The sequence below is a fragment of the Saccoglossus kowalevskii genome, chromosome 14, assembly GCF_978046115.1.
Source record: "Saccoglossus kowalevskii chromosome 14, keSacKowa6.1, whole genome shotgun sequence".
NCBI lineage: Eukaryota > Metazoa > Hemichordata > Enteropneusta > Harrimaniidae > Saccoglossus > Saccoglossus kowalevskii.
Window position 1 is genome coordinate 30,543,788 of NC_140654.1, and position 14,516 is coordinate 30,558,303.

Consider the following 14,516-nt stretch of genomic DNA (forward strand, 5'->3'; position numbering starts at 1 on the left):
TGGTCCTTCGCTCATATTTATATTATAATCGTGGTCCTTCGCTCATATTTATAATATAATCGTGGTCCTTCGCTCATATTAGCCACGTAATCATGGTCATTCGCTCATATTTACAATAAAAACGAGGTCCTTCGCTCATATTTATATTATAATTGTGGTGCTTCGCTTTTATATTTTTTATGTACTGTATTTATCAAGGTATATTTGTAAATTTATTCGCTACTGCATAATTTGTGAACAAATGCAACGTATAACAACGTAACTTATATCAGGTTTTATAGTCATTACACCCGTTTAAGTCCTTCGGTCTTTAGGTTAGGTCCTTCGACGTTTTAGTGAGTACCAAAAACTAGCATATTCCATTCCTGCAGTTAAGCTTTTCCTGACCAAGCTATGCTGCACGGTGTCAAAGCTGTGATTTTCATTAAAAAGCTACACTTTCATTGGTACCCCTGATCATGGTAGAGGGCCATGATATGACATGGACTACAACATGGTATAGGACCATGATAAGACGTGGACTACGCCATGGTGCATGTATAAGGCCATGCACACGTACTGCATACGATTTAATCACGTTATGTTAGGGTGGTTGAATCGATTTTGAACGTGTCTGGCACGTTGCCGGTTGTGCAATGTGTCATGGTGTGAATACTCGATGTGTATCTGATATGCCTAAAAGTCCTAGTCTAATTGACACCAAAGTGTCACGTCTACCTAGTCTAAACAGGGCGATAATGACATTAGTTTTGTTGTGATCGGTGCAAGCTGTTAATTCAATTTACTCCAGTTGTCACGTAACCGAAATTCACCTCTTGTTGGACGATGCACGTTTTGTTGTTGTTGATACGTGTTATCTTGCTTCCGACGACGATTAGTGTGACTTCCGCTGTTACGAAACGTTCACCTTTGAAATTGTAGTTTCCTTGGCACGGACCATGACCTATTAGTATTATATAGGTGAATCACGTTCAATTCCAGTCCGGGGATCTAGTCATCCACGGCAAAGGTCATTTCGTCGTGTAAACAACTCACGGAACCAGAGTTCGTCGTGTGTGTTGTGAAATGAGGAAGATATGTGCTGGGCCTATTTCTGTCAGTACTCATACATGCGGGTGGAAATGAAATTACCAGTATCATGTGATACCCGGTCTTAACAGTGAAGTGTGGGTGTGCACAGTCCTTCTATAGTCTATAGGGATACTGTGGGGTGGATGGTCATAGGGTACACAAACAACACCGTATAATCGTATTAGCTGCTACGGGCGTGCGTACGATTTCTACAGTAAATAGTCGCCAAGCTCAAAAAAATGGTGTATGTTCAGCTTCATGTCAAATTGTGTCGTTCAAAAACACACACTACGGACAGGCGGTTCCCAATGATTTAAACTAGGGGACAATTACTTAGGGAACAATTCTGTGCACAATTTCCTATATCATGGAGCTTCTTGGCCCCATATCGGTGGCTTGAAAAGAAAAGTAGTTTATTGTCTGGGAAACATGGTATCCAAATATTTTATGGAAAAACTCTCTAGTTTTATATACTTGTAAACGAACACATGTTTTACCTTATAACACCCCACCTACCCACTACAGCCAAATTTGTTTTATCAAATCGACCCCGGAACTCAAGTCTGACAGCGACACACGTATCACCCATAAACAGAGTGGCATAAACAAACACTCGGTAACCGTTCGTACATTATTATTTACACCACACTCAGATTAATTAGTGCCTCGTCTTACCGCACATTTTCCTTCATTATTAAACTAAATAAGCAAAAATCATTAAAACTAGTAAATAAATAAAACTCCCATAATACAGAGAGTTATTCTAAATTATAGAGAACGTATTCTTGTTTGATAGGAAGCTCTAAGCCCCGAGGTATAATGGTTGATTGCCTTCAAGTCGTGACCATACCATAAACGCCATTCTATTTTCGTCACAGAAATATCAGTACATATATCTGATTGGACAAAGGCGTCAAGGCGACGCGAAATAAATAAAAAATGTAATGTATCTAAACCCTTAAAAAAATAACTTCAAATATGAACGCAAACGTGACAGCCCCTGTGTTTGCCTGGCCATCCTTGACCCATTGTCATACGTTTGCCTGAAATCGACTAGTCTGTAAAACCCGAGGTCTCCTCGAGCCTCCACTATGATCCGGAGAGAGGCCCCGGAAATGCATTTTCTTTCAATATGTGTGGATACTGGTGATTGGTGGAAACCTTTAGCGCCATTCCAACCGAATCGATGACGTGTCTGACATCAACGAAGTTGAGTGGCACTATATTTTTATATATGGGCATGTATCTTCCTTATATGGCTAAATGCTTTGTGACGAAGGTATATTATCCTTATATGGAGCAGAGTTGACTCATATAAATCCAGTGAGTTGCGTCATCAAATTCACATGACCAGAAATGTAGATGTTGCAATCACCCTTCTCTACCGCCGAAAACTGGTCTCTACATACACTGTAAACAAACTAGTTCTAGGGAATCCCTCCTAAAAATTGAAGTTGCGCCTAGGAGACTGAACTTGTACAACTTGGCTACATTTGACAAGCTATTATTTGAAATTTTATTTTGAATACTGCAACCGAGCTACGATTGTGAAATATTTTTTGCAGTGGAAATTTTAAAGACGCATCACAGCTGCGCGTTGATTTGTTGGTGTCTAGGTGTGGATAGGCTAACGTTCGTAGTAGCTGTACTGCATAGTGTAGCCACGTTGCACAATGGCAAACACCGGTAGTGTAAAACCGTCCCCCTGCTTTTAGGCAGGATCGGCCATAGACCCTGGCTATCCTGCAGTGGGAACAGCGCACATAAATTGGGAGGAAGGTATAAAGAAACATCCGAAGGAGTTTGGAAGTGATCAGCGTGTGGTAACGTTTAAAGACTGGGTCGACAACAGGCTACGTGCGGCGATCGACCAAGGGAATCCTCATCCGTCCGTCCAACGACCGCACAGTACAGGTTTGCGTCACCAACTTGCAACGGAGTGGTTGCGTTCGTCTGAACGAGTTTACCCGATTTAAGAAAAGGCAGACGGATCGACAGTTGTGCGCTGTTATAAACCCTGAACTGCTCAGCCAGAATCTTGGTTGGTCTGCCAAAAATCGAACTATTTTCATTCTTTTTCTTACATCGCGTGCTTTTGAAATAATTTTATCTGCGCCATACTTGGATGTTGACAGCAGTGTGCATCCGTTGGATATTTCGCAACCTCGTGTCACCACAAGTACGTGCGATTCTCAGCTGTGTAATCTAGTAATTTTCTCTTTACGTCGAAGAGGAATTCTTGGTTACTCCTACCAACGTGAAAACTTCACCTGACATACTTCGTTTTTAAGTGACTTTATATTTCTTGCAAGAACATACGTCATTACACAGTATTATCGTCTGCAACAGTAAGTTGTCAACGGAAATATTTACATTCAAGAACTCGGGAACCAGAAAACTTTGTCGAATTTTGGAAGGGTTTTAATTTTAGATGAACATCCAGCGTTCAACCCCTATCCAAATTCAACATGGACCAAAACACTTCGTGCCATACGACTCACCACCCGATTTAACTTTTAATTCCATAAGTCCGAATTTACAGGCTAACAGCCCTCCCCAGTTCACTGAGAATGACTGTACTCATGTCATTTCCAAAATTGGAAGATACATATTGGTGGAGCAACTGGAGAAAAATCAATATAAATCCATCGATACTTTGACTCAGGGTGTATTTCTTTGTAAGGTAAGTTTGAAAACAAAGGAGTAACACGTTTTGCCATGTTGTTATACTAGATCATAGATGTACGACTTGTTTCTTTCGAAATGTATTTATGAAAATCGGGATTTTTATGTGCTTTTCAATAAGATATGTGTAAGATGAAACATATTCATCTAATCAACGTGAACTGAACTCTGTTGTTTTTATTGAGCATCGCCTGATCCAGAGTAAAGTTCATCACACTTGTGTTGTCTGGGCGTTTTTATTTCACTTGGTAACGATCGAACCATGCTCCATACTTAGTGATGCAATTTATTGCAAGGAACAGTTTTTGAAATTTCGTAACAGCAAAAGAATGTTGGCAAGATTAAACCTGGTGCAATATAGTGCAAATCATTTGACTGGAGTGACTAATTCTTTTTCGTAGTTGTGAAATCAACCTTTTGTCTCCATCACGTGGATTGAGCTCAATGTCACAATTCACCAATACAGAGGGATTGCCAAGTGGATAACATATGCCACGAATTTGACATTGATATCTGCATTTGCAAATCAAATTTAATATAGAAAAAACTTAGTCCAGTAAATGTAATTAGTAAGATGGGGAAGTTTTTTTAGTACATATTGAAATGTTCTTTGTTTAAACCGTGGAAGGATGGATGAATCATCCATTTCGTATTCATTACAATTGAATTAAATTTCTAAAAAAAAGAACATTCTAGCAAAGTCGTATATGTACGGTGGTAGACAAAAAATAAAAAAATATTTAACGTTGTTGGTCTGCAAAACAATTCATTTCTTTGTTTTGAAATGCTCCTGAATTTGGCGGGAGTTTCTACAGAGAGATCTATTGTTTTTTGACCCTGGGCTTTGCATTTTGTGTGGTTTTGGAAATGCTTTGTAGTGGCTCATTCTAGAAATTCAAAATGTTCTATCCTATTTCAGGAAGTTTTAAAGTAAACAGCTGTATGCAGACTGCTAGCACAGCAAGACTGGTAGCTTGTATAAACTAATTAAAAAATCAAGAACCAGCAGGGTTGTGGATTAATGTTTGTTAATTGTCAACATTCTTAACTGTACTGCATAAATGTTCATATATCTTGATCCGTTTTTCCTCTTGTAGGTTTTTGAAGTTAGTAGATACCAAGAGTCTCTAGCAGCTTATTTCCGACTTGAACAACATGAGAACATTAACCACATTGTGGAAATCCTTCTTGGGGATACCTATGCATACGTATTCTTTGAATGGAGTTATGGTGACATGCACTCCTATGTGCGCAGCAAACGCAGAATCAAGGAAGAGGAGGCTAGTCGGTTGTTCTATCAAATCGCATCAGCAGTTGCCCATTGTCATGAATCTGGTATCGTCCTCCGTGACTTGAAATTGCGCAAGTTTGTTTTCAAAGACAAAGAGAGGTAAGAATTTGAGTGTAACTTAGGTGGTCTGTTTAAAAAAAATAATTGAATGCATATTTATGTTATCATACTCCCAGCACAACAAAGGCATTTCCTTCTTTATAAATTTTAATGGCAGTTGAATTCAGTGTTATTCAATTGTTTAATAGAAACCTTGTTTCAATTTGAATTGTGAAAATTTTAAATATTTATAAAGATGAGGGAATACCTTTGTTGTGCTATGAGTTACAACTTTGATAATTTTTATGAGAAATTGTGACATATTTGCTTGCCATTAGAAAATTATTTCAAGCAGGGAGGGGGGGGGGGGGTTGATGAAGAGAGAATCGGTTTCCATGGTATTCTCCCATGAGGCATGCATTTCCTGATGCAGGAAATCTGATGTAATCCCCTGTGGTGAGATTTCCATGAGCTATAATACGAAAGTTAATAAGACAATGGATTGCATTTAAAATCTATGAAAAGACTAAATTGACTGTTTCCCCTATATTAATTGCCAGTGTTTAATTTTCTTCAATTAAATGTCAAAGGAAGACATTTATATTGTATGTATGGAGGAAGGAAGTTGTTAATTGGGATGTGAAAGCCAGTCAATTAATCTAAAGGTTACCATGGTAATAATTAGGAGTGAATTGCAATTTGATGCAATATGTGCTCTTTCATTACATGCTGACGAACTGAAGTTATTGAACGAGAAAACATCAGTGTCAGGGATTTATTTAATACCTTAGTATGGAGTTTATTTTAGGCACTAAAATTCAAGGTTAATAAAAGTTGAGGTACCCTTAAGATTTTAATAAATACAGCATAAAAGGATATGGTAAGAAGTGGGATGATCAGAAATTGATTTGGAATTCAATTGTTATGCAAATTGGAAATAATCAGATTCACAAATCACTTCCGCTGGCCTTCAGAAACCAAAAAACGTTTCCATTGTACTTCGTCTTGGTTCCTAAAATGTACACGTTTTAGATTGAATATGAATATATAAAAATAGAAGATTATTATCCGGATTGTATTAATCCCAATATTTAATATGAAATTAGTTTCCCAGTTTTCTGAATTCCCATTTCTCAAGCTATGATACATTTTGTTAAGATTGCTCAATACAATTTCCATGAACATTTTGGGTTTGAAGTAGATTCGCAGGAGTTTTCACATGAGAATGCATCGCCCACATAGCATATGTATATGTTAGCATAGAGAAAAACATTTATTTTTTTCAAAATGTATCTCCAGATGCATTGTTTTATTACTTCAAATTTAAAGAAGATTTTTTTCTAATTGAACAGATTCTTCCCTTGTATAGTCAGATGTATCAACTGGGTTATTAAGATAGAGTAATATCACATTTATCTTACCGTACCCTGGATTTTTTTTTTACAAATGAAATTGTATATCTATCTCGCATGTCTATTCTCGAAATGTAAAATAATTCCAAACACTGAAACTATATTGAGCAACCTTACAAGAAAAGGTGGGGGACAGGATGTGATGTGGGTACGTAGTTTCAAAATGAAGTCATTCCGGAAATTGTAAAAAGTTAAAACATGTAAAGGAGGTTGTTTTGTTTATTGCGTAGGTTGGACAAAGTGTTTATTGATGTTTAAACACGCATCTCTTGTTCACTACTATTGCGTTCCAAAAGGTCATGTAATAGAGGTCAAACTTTGGTTATCATGTGATTTATTTTTTGCTGATGCAATTACTGGGTCAGCAGCTCACATGATATTTGCTGATGCAATGTTTTGGCCTGTGTTTGTAAACAAGACAGTACCTTGATTTCTTGCATCATGTTATCGCTGATGGCTTGTCACATGATAACAGTATTGATAAGAACAAAATTATGTGTATTCATGCAACGTATATCATACGACTTAATATGATGCAATTTTGTTTGGTTTTTTTCCCTCTAGATTAATCACAACATTTTGTTTTACTTTCAGAACATCGTTAAAATTAGAAAGTTTGGAAGACACTTATGTATTGGACAATGATGATGATTCGTTAACTGATAAACATGGTTGCCCCGCATACGTCAGTCCAGAGATCCTTAATGCCAATTGCTCCTATTCTGGTAGATCTGCGGACGTCTGGAGTTTGGGCGTCATGCTGTATACTATGCTGGTTGGGCGTTATCCATTCCACGATACAGAGCCTGGGGCTCTTTTCAACAAGATTCGTCGTGGCAAGTTCTCTATGCCAGAGTCACAGTCTTCAAAAGCTCGGTGTTTGGCTCGCAGTATTATGCAGCGTGATCCAGCAGTTCGGCTAACAGCGAGGGAAGTACTGGATCATCCGTGGTTCCATGCAACGTATCACTTGTCTAATCAGAGCCGTGCTGATCGCAACAAACCTCTGGATCAGATGGTGCCTGATATGTGCATGTCTGATGATAGTCAATTCTTCTCTTAAAGGAGGATGCAAATCCATGGAAACCAACTAGTACACTCGTTTTTGTCCTGGTTGTACAGGATTTAGTTTCATTCTAGTATACTATATATAGCATCAGACACTGGCATAGAATGAAGAATGCAGAAAAAAACCTGCACTGTTTAAAAAAACAATTATTATTAAGTATACATGTAATGTAACATGGTTTTGGAATTCTGTATCACATCACATATTGTCTGTGTTGCAGGCATTCCCAGTACTGTCAACAATTACTAACAGTTGAGATAGCATTATTCATAATAGTATCCCTATAGACTCAAATAAGAGACTGGGTGTACTGTATGAAAGAAAGAAAGAAAGAAACAATGAAACTTCAAACTATGAATCAGGTGTTGTAAAACTACTAGACACAATTATTATAACTTCCCACATTGCTGGTGCACAAAACATCCATTTAAAGCCAAAGTAGGGAATATTTGGCTGTATGGGACAGCTTGTCGTGGTAGAACAGCCACATGGAGTACAATGTAAATTTACTAAAGAGTTTTAACAGAAAACTTGACAAAAATGCAATTGCTTTGTAATATAGCTTCTATTTGTAAGAACTGGAGTTCAAGAGAAAATTTCGCTTGTAAAAATTTGTTGCGAAACAACAATTAATCAGACTGTTCTGACTTAAATTTTGTTGTAATATATATGATTTAAACTTATCAATGTACAGTGTAATTTTGTGTGATGTGCACCCTCAACTGATGAGTGCCACCTCTACTCAGTAAGTGGATGAATCCATGTGAAGAGACCGTACTTGTTAATGCAGGTACTATTGCACATCTGGCTTGTTGCTACACTATAAAGTATTTGGTCAATATATTTGAGCTGTCTAACCTGATAGCCAGCCAGTACAGGAACTAATACAACATGACCATGCGTTGTAATTGAACCTTTGAAATGTGAACTGCAAACATTCCTAGAATGTCTGCTGGAATGTCCAATATTGTTGGCAAATAGATGGTCACTAACTCTCGGGAATTCACTTTATTCTACAGTTGTGCATCCTCCCACAGTGTTGATTTCCCATTCTTTATTGCAAGTAATGTTCATTTATTTTAATTTATCTGGTGTTAGATGTGTGTACTGGTTTAGTTGTTTATGCTCTTTCAGATTTCCCCTGAAGTATATCAGTACACCCAAGTCAAAATATTATTTCCAAATAGCCTTAAATGCAAGTAACCTCCAAGAATAAATTGAAAGTGAGACGACCATGTGACGGCATATTCTTTTATCGTGTCTACTCTTTGACTGATCCATGTTACCAAAAACTGGACTTGATCAGAAGGGAAGGGAATGGTGGCTCTCACTGGAAATGAGACCCTAACAGCTATTTGCATCTAAGGTTAACACAAACTCATCTTGGGCAGGATAGTCTCTGATCAAATGGGGTGAAGAAATGCTACTGCAAAGGAATGTATACTTTTAGATAATTGATTTTTTGCTGTGGAGTTTTTGTTGACCAGAGTACTTTGTTGAATAAAGTGCAACATGCATGGAACATGAAAATAATTGTAGGTGCTTCAGATATGGTTAACATTGTAAAAGTGTGTGAAAGCCCTTCCCAGCTGAAATGTAATGATAAATAATCCCCAAGTGTTGTGGCAAGCCAGTCATTCAGAAGTTTAAGTAGCTCCACATTGCCAATGTGTGTGGAATGCAGTGACAATGCAACAAATTGAGGGCGCTGTGCAAATTTCATTGATGTTCCAGACTTCCCCATGGTGTTACTTAATTGTATTCTGGTTACATTTACAATTAAAAGATCAAACTGCTCACTCAAACACCATGCATGTATTCAACAGCAGGCAAAACATGGGGTATTTTACCAAAATAATTCTGTCAGAGGTCACTTACATTAATATAAAAATACAATTGACTTGTTATGGGTTATGATGTTGTTTAATATTGAACAAAATTGTTCTTTAGATTGTAATATTTCTGAAGGTTGATTATGGAGCTTGACCTGTTCAATTAAAAAAATTCTCAGAATTTGTTTTTAAATTACTTCAGTTAATGAAACTGTCATGTAATGTAGTTACATTATAAAAAAATGAAAACCATACTTGCTCATCACACACACAATACAGATAAAATAAACATTCTTTTCTGCACTTTCCTAAAATTTGTTATGTGTACTGATATCCACAATGGTCAGCAACGAGATTTGGACTCTGTTTTTGTACACATTACATAAAATAATTAATTAAATGCCAATATCAGCATGCTGATTATTATTCATACCCTGATGGATCAAGGTTAACAGAAAATGGAGATATTTGCGCACACAACTATGCAAAACTGTACTGATATGAGTGATGCCAACACATTTCTTCAAATTATTTCTAGAATATTCAAAACACGAATATCTATCAGACTGTCTAGAAAAGAAAGAAACTAGGCTAATTTTTGAACTATGAACCTCAATTTATCAAAAGGATGGAACATAAATTGGGAATTTACAAAGTCATTGTTTCCATGGAAACAAGTTCTTTTTATTTGCTCTTTGCTGAGTGAAATGAGTCATCAGATGAATGACAAGAATTCAGATTTTTGCAGTTAGGGGTGACTTTTTTGAAATCTCGGGTGGGGTGCTGGAGAAAATTGATCAATTGCATTTTTTTTCTGAGGACATGTCTGAATTATTTTTTTGTTTCAAATATGAAGTGTTTTTTTTTAACTTCTGTCAAGAGAAATTTTTATTCTTCCTTGGAGTCTGTAAAAGTTCTCGAAAATCCTCTAGCTCCCCCAATTTAAAATGGGTTACCTCTTATCGTATCTATTCTTAAGCTCAATGATAAGAAAATGGGTTACCTCTTACCGTATCTATTCTTAAGCTCAATGATAAGAAAATGGGTTACCTCTTACCGTATCTATTCTTAAGCTCAATGATAAGAAAATGGGTTACCTCTTACCGTATCTATTCTTAAGCTCAATGATAAGAAAATGGGTTACCTCTTACCGTATCTATTCTTAAGCTCAATGATAAGAAAATGGGTTACCTCTTACCGTATCTATTCTTAAGCTCAATGATAAGAAAATGGGTTACCTCTTACCGTATCTATTCTTAAGCTCAATGATAAGAAAATGGGTTACCTCTTACCGTATCTATTCTTAAGCTCAATGATAAGAAAATGGGTTACCTCTTACCGTATCTATTCTTAAGCTCAATGATAAGAAAATGGGTTACCTCTTACCGTATCTATTCTTAAGCTCAATGATAAGAAAATGGGTTACCTCTTACCGTATCTATTCTTAAGCTCAATGATAAGAAAATGGGTTACCTCTTACCGTATCTATTCTTAAGCTCAATGATAAGAAAATGGGTTACCTCTTACCGTATCTATTCTTAAGCTCAATGATAAGAAAATGGGTTACCTCTTACCGTATCTATTCTTAAGCTCAATGATAAGAAAATGGGTTACCTCTTACCCTATCTATTCTTAAGCTCAATGATAAGAAAATGGGTTACCTCTTACCGTATCTATTCTTAAGCTCAATGATAAGAAAATGGGTTACCTCTTACCGTATCTATTCTTAAGCTCAATGATAAGAAAATGGGTTACCTCTTACCCTATCTATTCTTAAGCTCAATGATAAGAAAATGGGTTACCTCTTACCGTATCTATTCTTAAGCTCAATGATAAGAAAATGGGTTACCTCTTACCGTATCTATTCTTAAGCTCAATGATAAGAAAATGGGTTACCTCTTACCGTATCTATTCTTAAGCTCAATGATAAGAAAATGGGTTACCTCTTACCGTATCTATTCTTAAGCTCAATGATAAGAAAATGGGTTACCTCTTACCGTATCTATTCTTAAGCTCAATGATAAGAAAATGGGTTACCTCTTACCGTATCTATTCTTAAGCTCAATGATAAGAAAATGGGTTACCTCTTACCGTATCTATTCTTAAGCTCAATGATAAGAAAATGGGTTACCTCTTACCGTATCTATTCTTAAGCTCAATGATAAGAAAATGGGTTACCTCTTACCGTATCTATTCTTAAGCTCAATGATAAGAAAATAGGTTACCTCTTACCCTATCTATTCTTAAGCTCAATGATAAGAAAATGGGTTACCTCTTACCGTATCTATTCTTAAGCTCAATGATAAGAAAATGTGTTACCTCTTACCGTATCTATTCTTAAGCTCAATGATAAGAAAATGGGTTACCTCTTACCGTATCTATTCTTAAGCTCAATGATAAGAAAATGGGTTACCTCTTACCCTATCTATTCTTAAGCTCAATGATAAGAAAATGGGTTACCTCTTACCGTATCTATTCTTAAGCTCAATGATAAGAAAATGGGTTACCTCTTACCCTATCTATTCTTAAGCTCAATGATAAGAAAATGGGTTACCTCTTACCGTATCTATTCTTAAGCTCAATGATAAGAAAATGGGTTACCTCTTACCCTATCTATTCTTAAGCTCAATGATAAGAAAATGGGTTACCTCTTACCGTATCTATTCTTAAGCTCAATGATAAGAAAATGGGTTACCTCTTACCGTATCTATTCTTAAGCTCAATGATAAGAAAATGGGTTACCTCTTACCGTATCTATTCTTAAGCTCAATGATAAGAAAATGGGTTACCTCTTACCGTATCTATTCTTAAGCTCAATGATAAGAAAATGGGTTACCTCTTACCGTATCTATTCTTAAGCTCAATGATAAGAAAATGGGTTACCTCTTACCCTATCTATTCTTAAGCTCAATGATAAGAAAATGGGTTACCTCTTACCGTATCTATTCTTAAGCTCAATGATAAGAAAATGGGTTACCTCTTACCCTATCTATTCTTAAGCTCAATGATAAGAAAATGGGTTACCTCTTACCGTATCTATTCTTAAGCTCAATGATAAGAAAATGGATTACCTCTTACCGTATCTATTCTTAAGCTCAATGATAAGAAAATGGGTTACCTCTTACCCTATCTATTCTTAAGCTCAATGATAAGAAAATGGGTTACCTCTTACCGTATCTATTCTTAAGCTCAATGATAAGAAAATGGGTTACCTCTTACCGTATCTATTCTTAAGCTCAATGATAAGAAAATGGGTTACCTCTTACCGTATCTATTCTTAAGCTCAATGATAAGAAAATGGGTTACCTCTTACCGTATCTATTCTTAAGCTCAATGATAAGAAAATGGGTTACCTCTTACCGTATCTATTCTTAAGCTCAATGATAAGAAAATGGGTTACCTCTTACCGTATCTATTCTTAAGCTCAATGATAAGAAAATGGGTTACCTCTTACCCTATCTATTCTTAAGCTCAATGATAAGAAAATGGGTTACCTCTTACCCTATCTATTCTTAAGCTCAATGATAAGAAAATGGGTTACCTCTTACCGTATCTATTCTTAAGCTCAATGATAAGAAAATGGGTTACCTCTTACCGTATCTATTCTTAAGCTCAATGATAAGAAAATGGGTTACCTCTTACCCTATCTATTCTTAAGCTCAATGATAAGAAAATGGGTTACCTCTTACCGTATCTATTCTTAAGCTCAATGATAAGAAAATGGGTTACCTCTTACCGTATCTATTCTTAAGCTCAATGATAAGAAAATGGGTTACCTCTTACCGTATCTATTCTTAAGCTCAATGATAAGAAAATGGGTTACCTCTTACCCTATCTATTCTTAAGCTCAATGATAAGAAAATGGGTTACCTCTTACCGTATCTATTCTTAAGCTCAATGATAAGAAAATGGGTTACCTCTTACCCTATCTATTCTTAAGCTCAATGATAAGAAAATGGGTTACCTCTTACCGTATCTATTCTTAAGCTCAATGATAAGAAAATGGGTTACCTCTTACCGTATCTATTCTTAAGCTCAATGATAAGAAAATGGGTTACCTCTTACCCTATCTATTCTTAAGTTCAATGATAAGAAAATGGGTTACCTCTTACCGTATCTATTCTTAAGCTCAATGATAAGAAAATGGGTTACCTCTTACCGTATCTATTCTTAAGCTCAATGATAAGAAAATGGGTTACCTCTTACCGTATCTATTCTTAAGCTCAATGATAAGAAAATGGGTTACCTCTAACCGTATCTATTCTTAAGCTCAATGATAAGAAAATGGGTTACCTCTTACCCTATCTATTCTTAAGCTCAATGATAAGAAAATGGGTTACCTCTTACCCTATCTATTCTTAAGCTCAATGATAAGAAAATGGGTTACCTCTTACCCTATCTATTCTTAAGCTCAATGATAAGAAAATGGGTTACCTCTTACCGTATCTATTCTTAAGCTCAATGATAAGAAAATGGGTTACCTCTTACCCTATCTATTAAGCTCAATGATAAGAAAATGGGTTACCTCTTACCGTATCTATTCTTAAGCTCAATGATAAGAAAATGGGTTACCTCTTACCGTATCTATTCTTAAGCTCAATGATAAGAAAATGGGTTACCTCTTACCGTATCTATTCTTAAGCTCAATGATAAGAAAATGGGTTACCTCTTACCGTATCTATTCTTAAGCTCAATGATAAGAAAATGGGTTACCTCTTACCGTATCTATTCTTAAGCTCAATGATAAGAAAATGGGTTACCTCTTACCGTATCTATTCTTAAGCTCAATGATAAGAAAATGGGTTACCTCTTACCGTATCTATTCTTAAGCTCAATGATAAGAAAATGGGTTACCTCTTACCGTATCTATTCTTAAGCTCAATGATAAGAAAATGGGTTACCTCTTACCGTATCTATTCTTAAGCTCAATGATAAGAAAATGGGTTACCTCTTACCGTATCTATTCTTAAGCTCAATGATAAGAAAATGGGTTACCTCTTACCGTATCTATTCTTAAGCTCAATGATAAGAAAATGGGTTACCTCTTACCGTATCTATTCTTAAGCTCAATGATAAGAAAATGGGTTACCTCTTACCGTATCTATTCTTAAGCTCAA

General features: G+C 36.1%; 1 protein-coding gene across 1 annotated transcript; it reads left to right on the forward strand.

The window, feature by feature from the left end:
• Positions 1–2,895: 2,895 nt before the first annotated feature.
• On the forward strand, positions 2,896–8,250 carry LOC100374709 (tribbles homolog 2-like). The gene is made up of 3 exons (XM_002742267.3): positions 2,896–3,754; positions 4,854–5,146; positions 7,093–8,250. The coding sequence occupies exons 1-3, from the start codon at positions 3,503–3,505 to the stop codon at positions 7,559–7,561; spliced, it is 1,014 nt and encodes a 337-aa protein (XP_002742313.1). The 5' UTR covers positions 2,896–3,502; the 3' UTR covers positions 7,562–8,250.
• The last annotated feature ends 6,266 nt before the right edge of the window (positions 8,251–14,516 follow it).

What these genes read in the sequence shown, in the direction of transcription:
- LOC100374709 (XM_002742267.3), top strand. Translation starts at nt 3,503, where the DNA reads ATGAACATCCAGCGTTCAACCCCTATCCAAATTCAACATGGACCAAAA. An exon ending in AGGGTGTATTTCTTTGTAAG is followed by an intron (nt 3,755 to 4,853) that starts GTAAGTTTGAAA and finishes TTCCTCTTGTAG; the next exon opens with GTTTTTGAAGTTAGTAGATA. An exon ending in GTTTTCAAAGACAAAGAGAG is followed by an intron (nt 5,147 to 7,092) that starts GTAAGAATTTGA and finishes TTTTACTTTCAG; the next exon opens with AACATCGTTAAAATTAGAAA.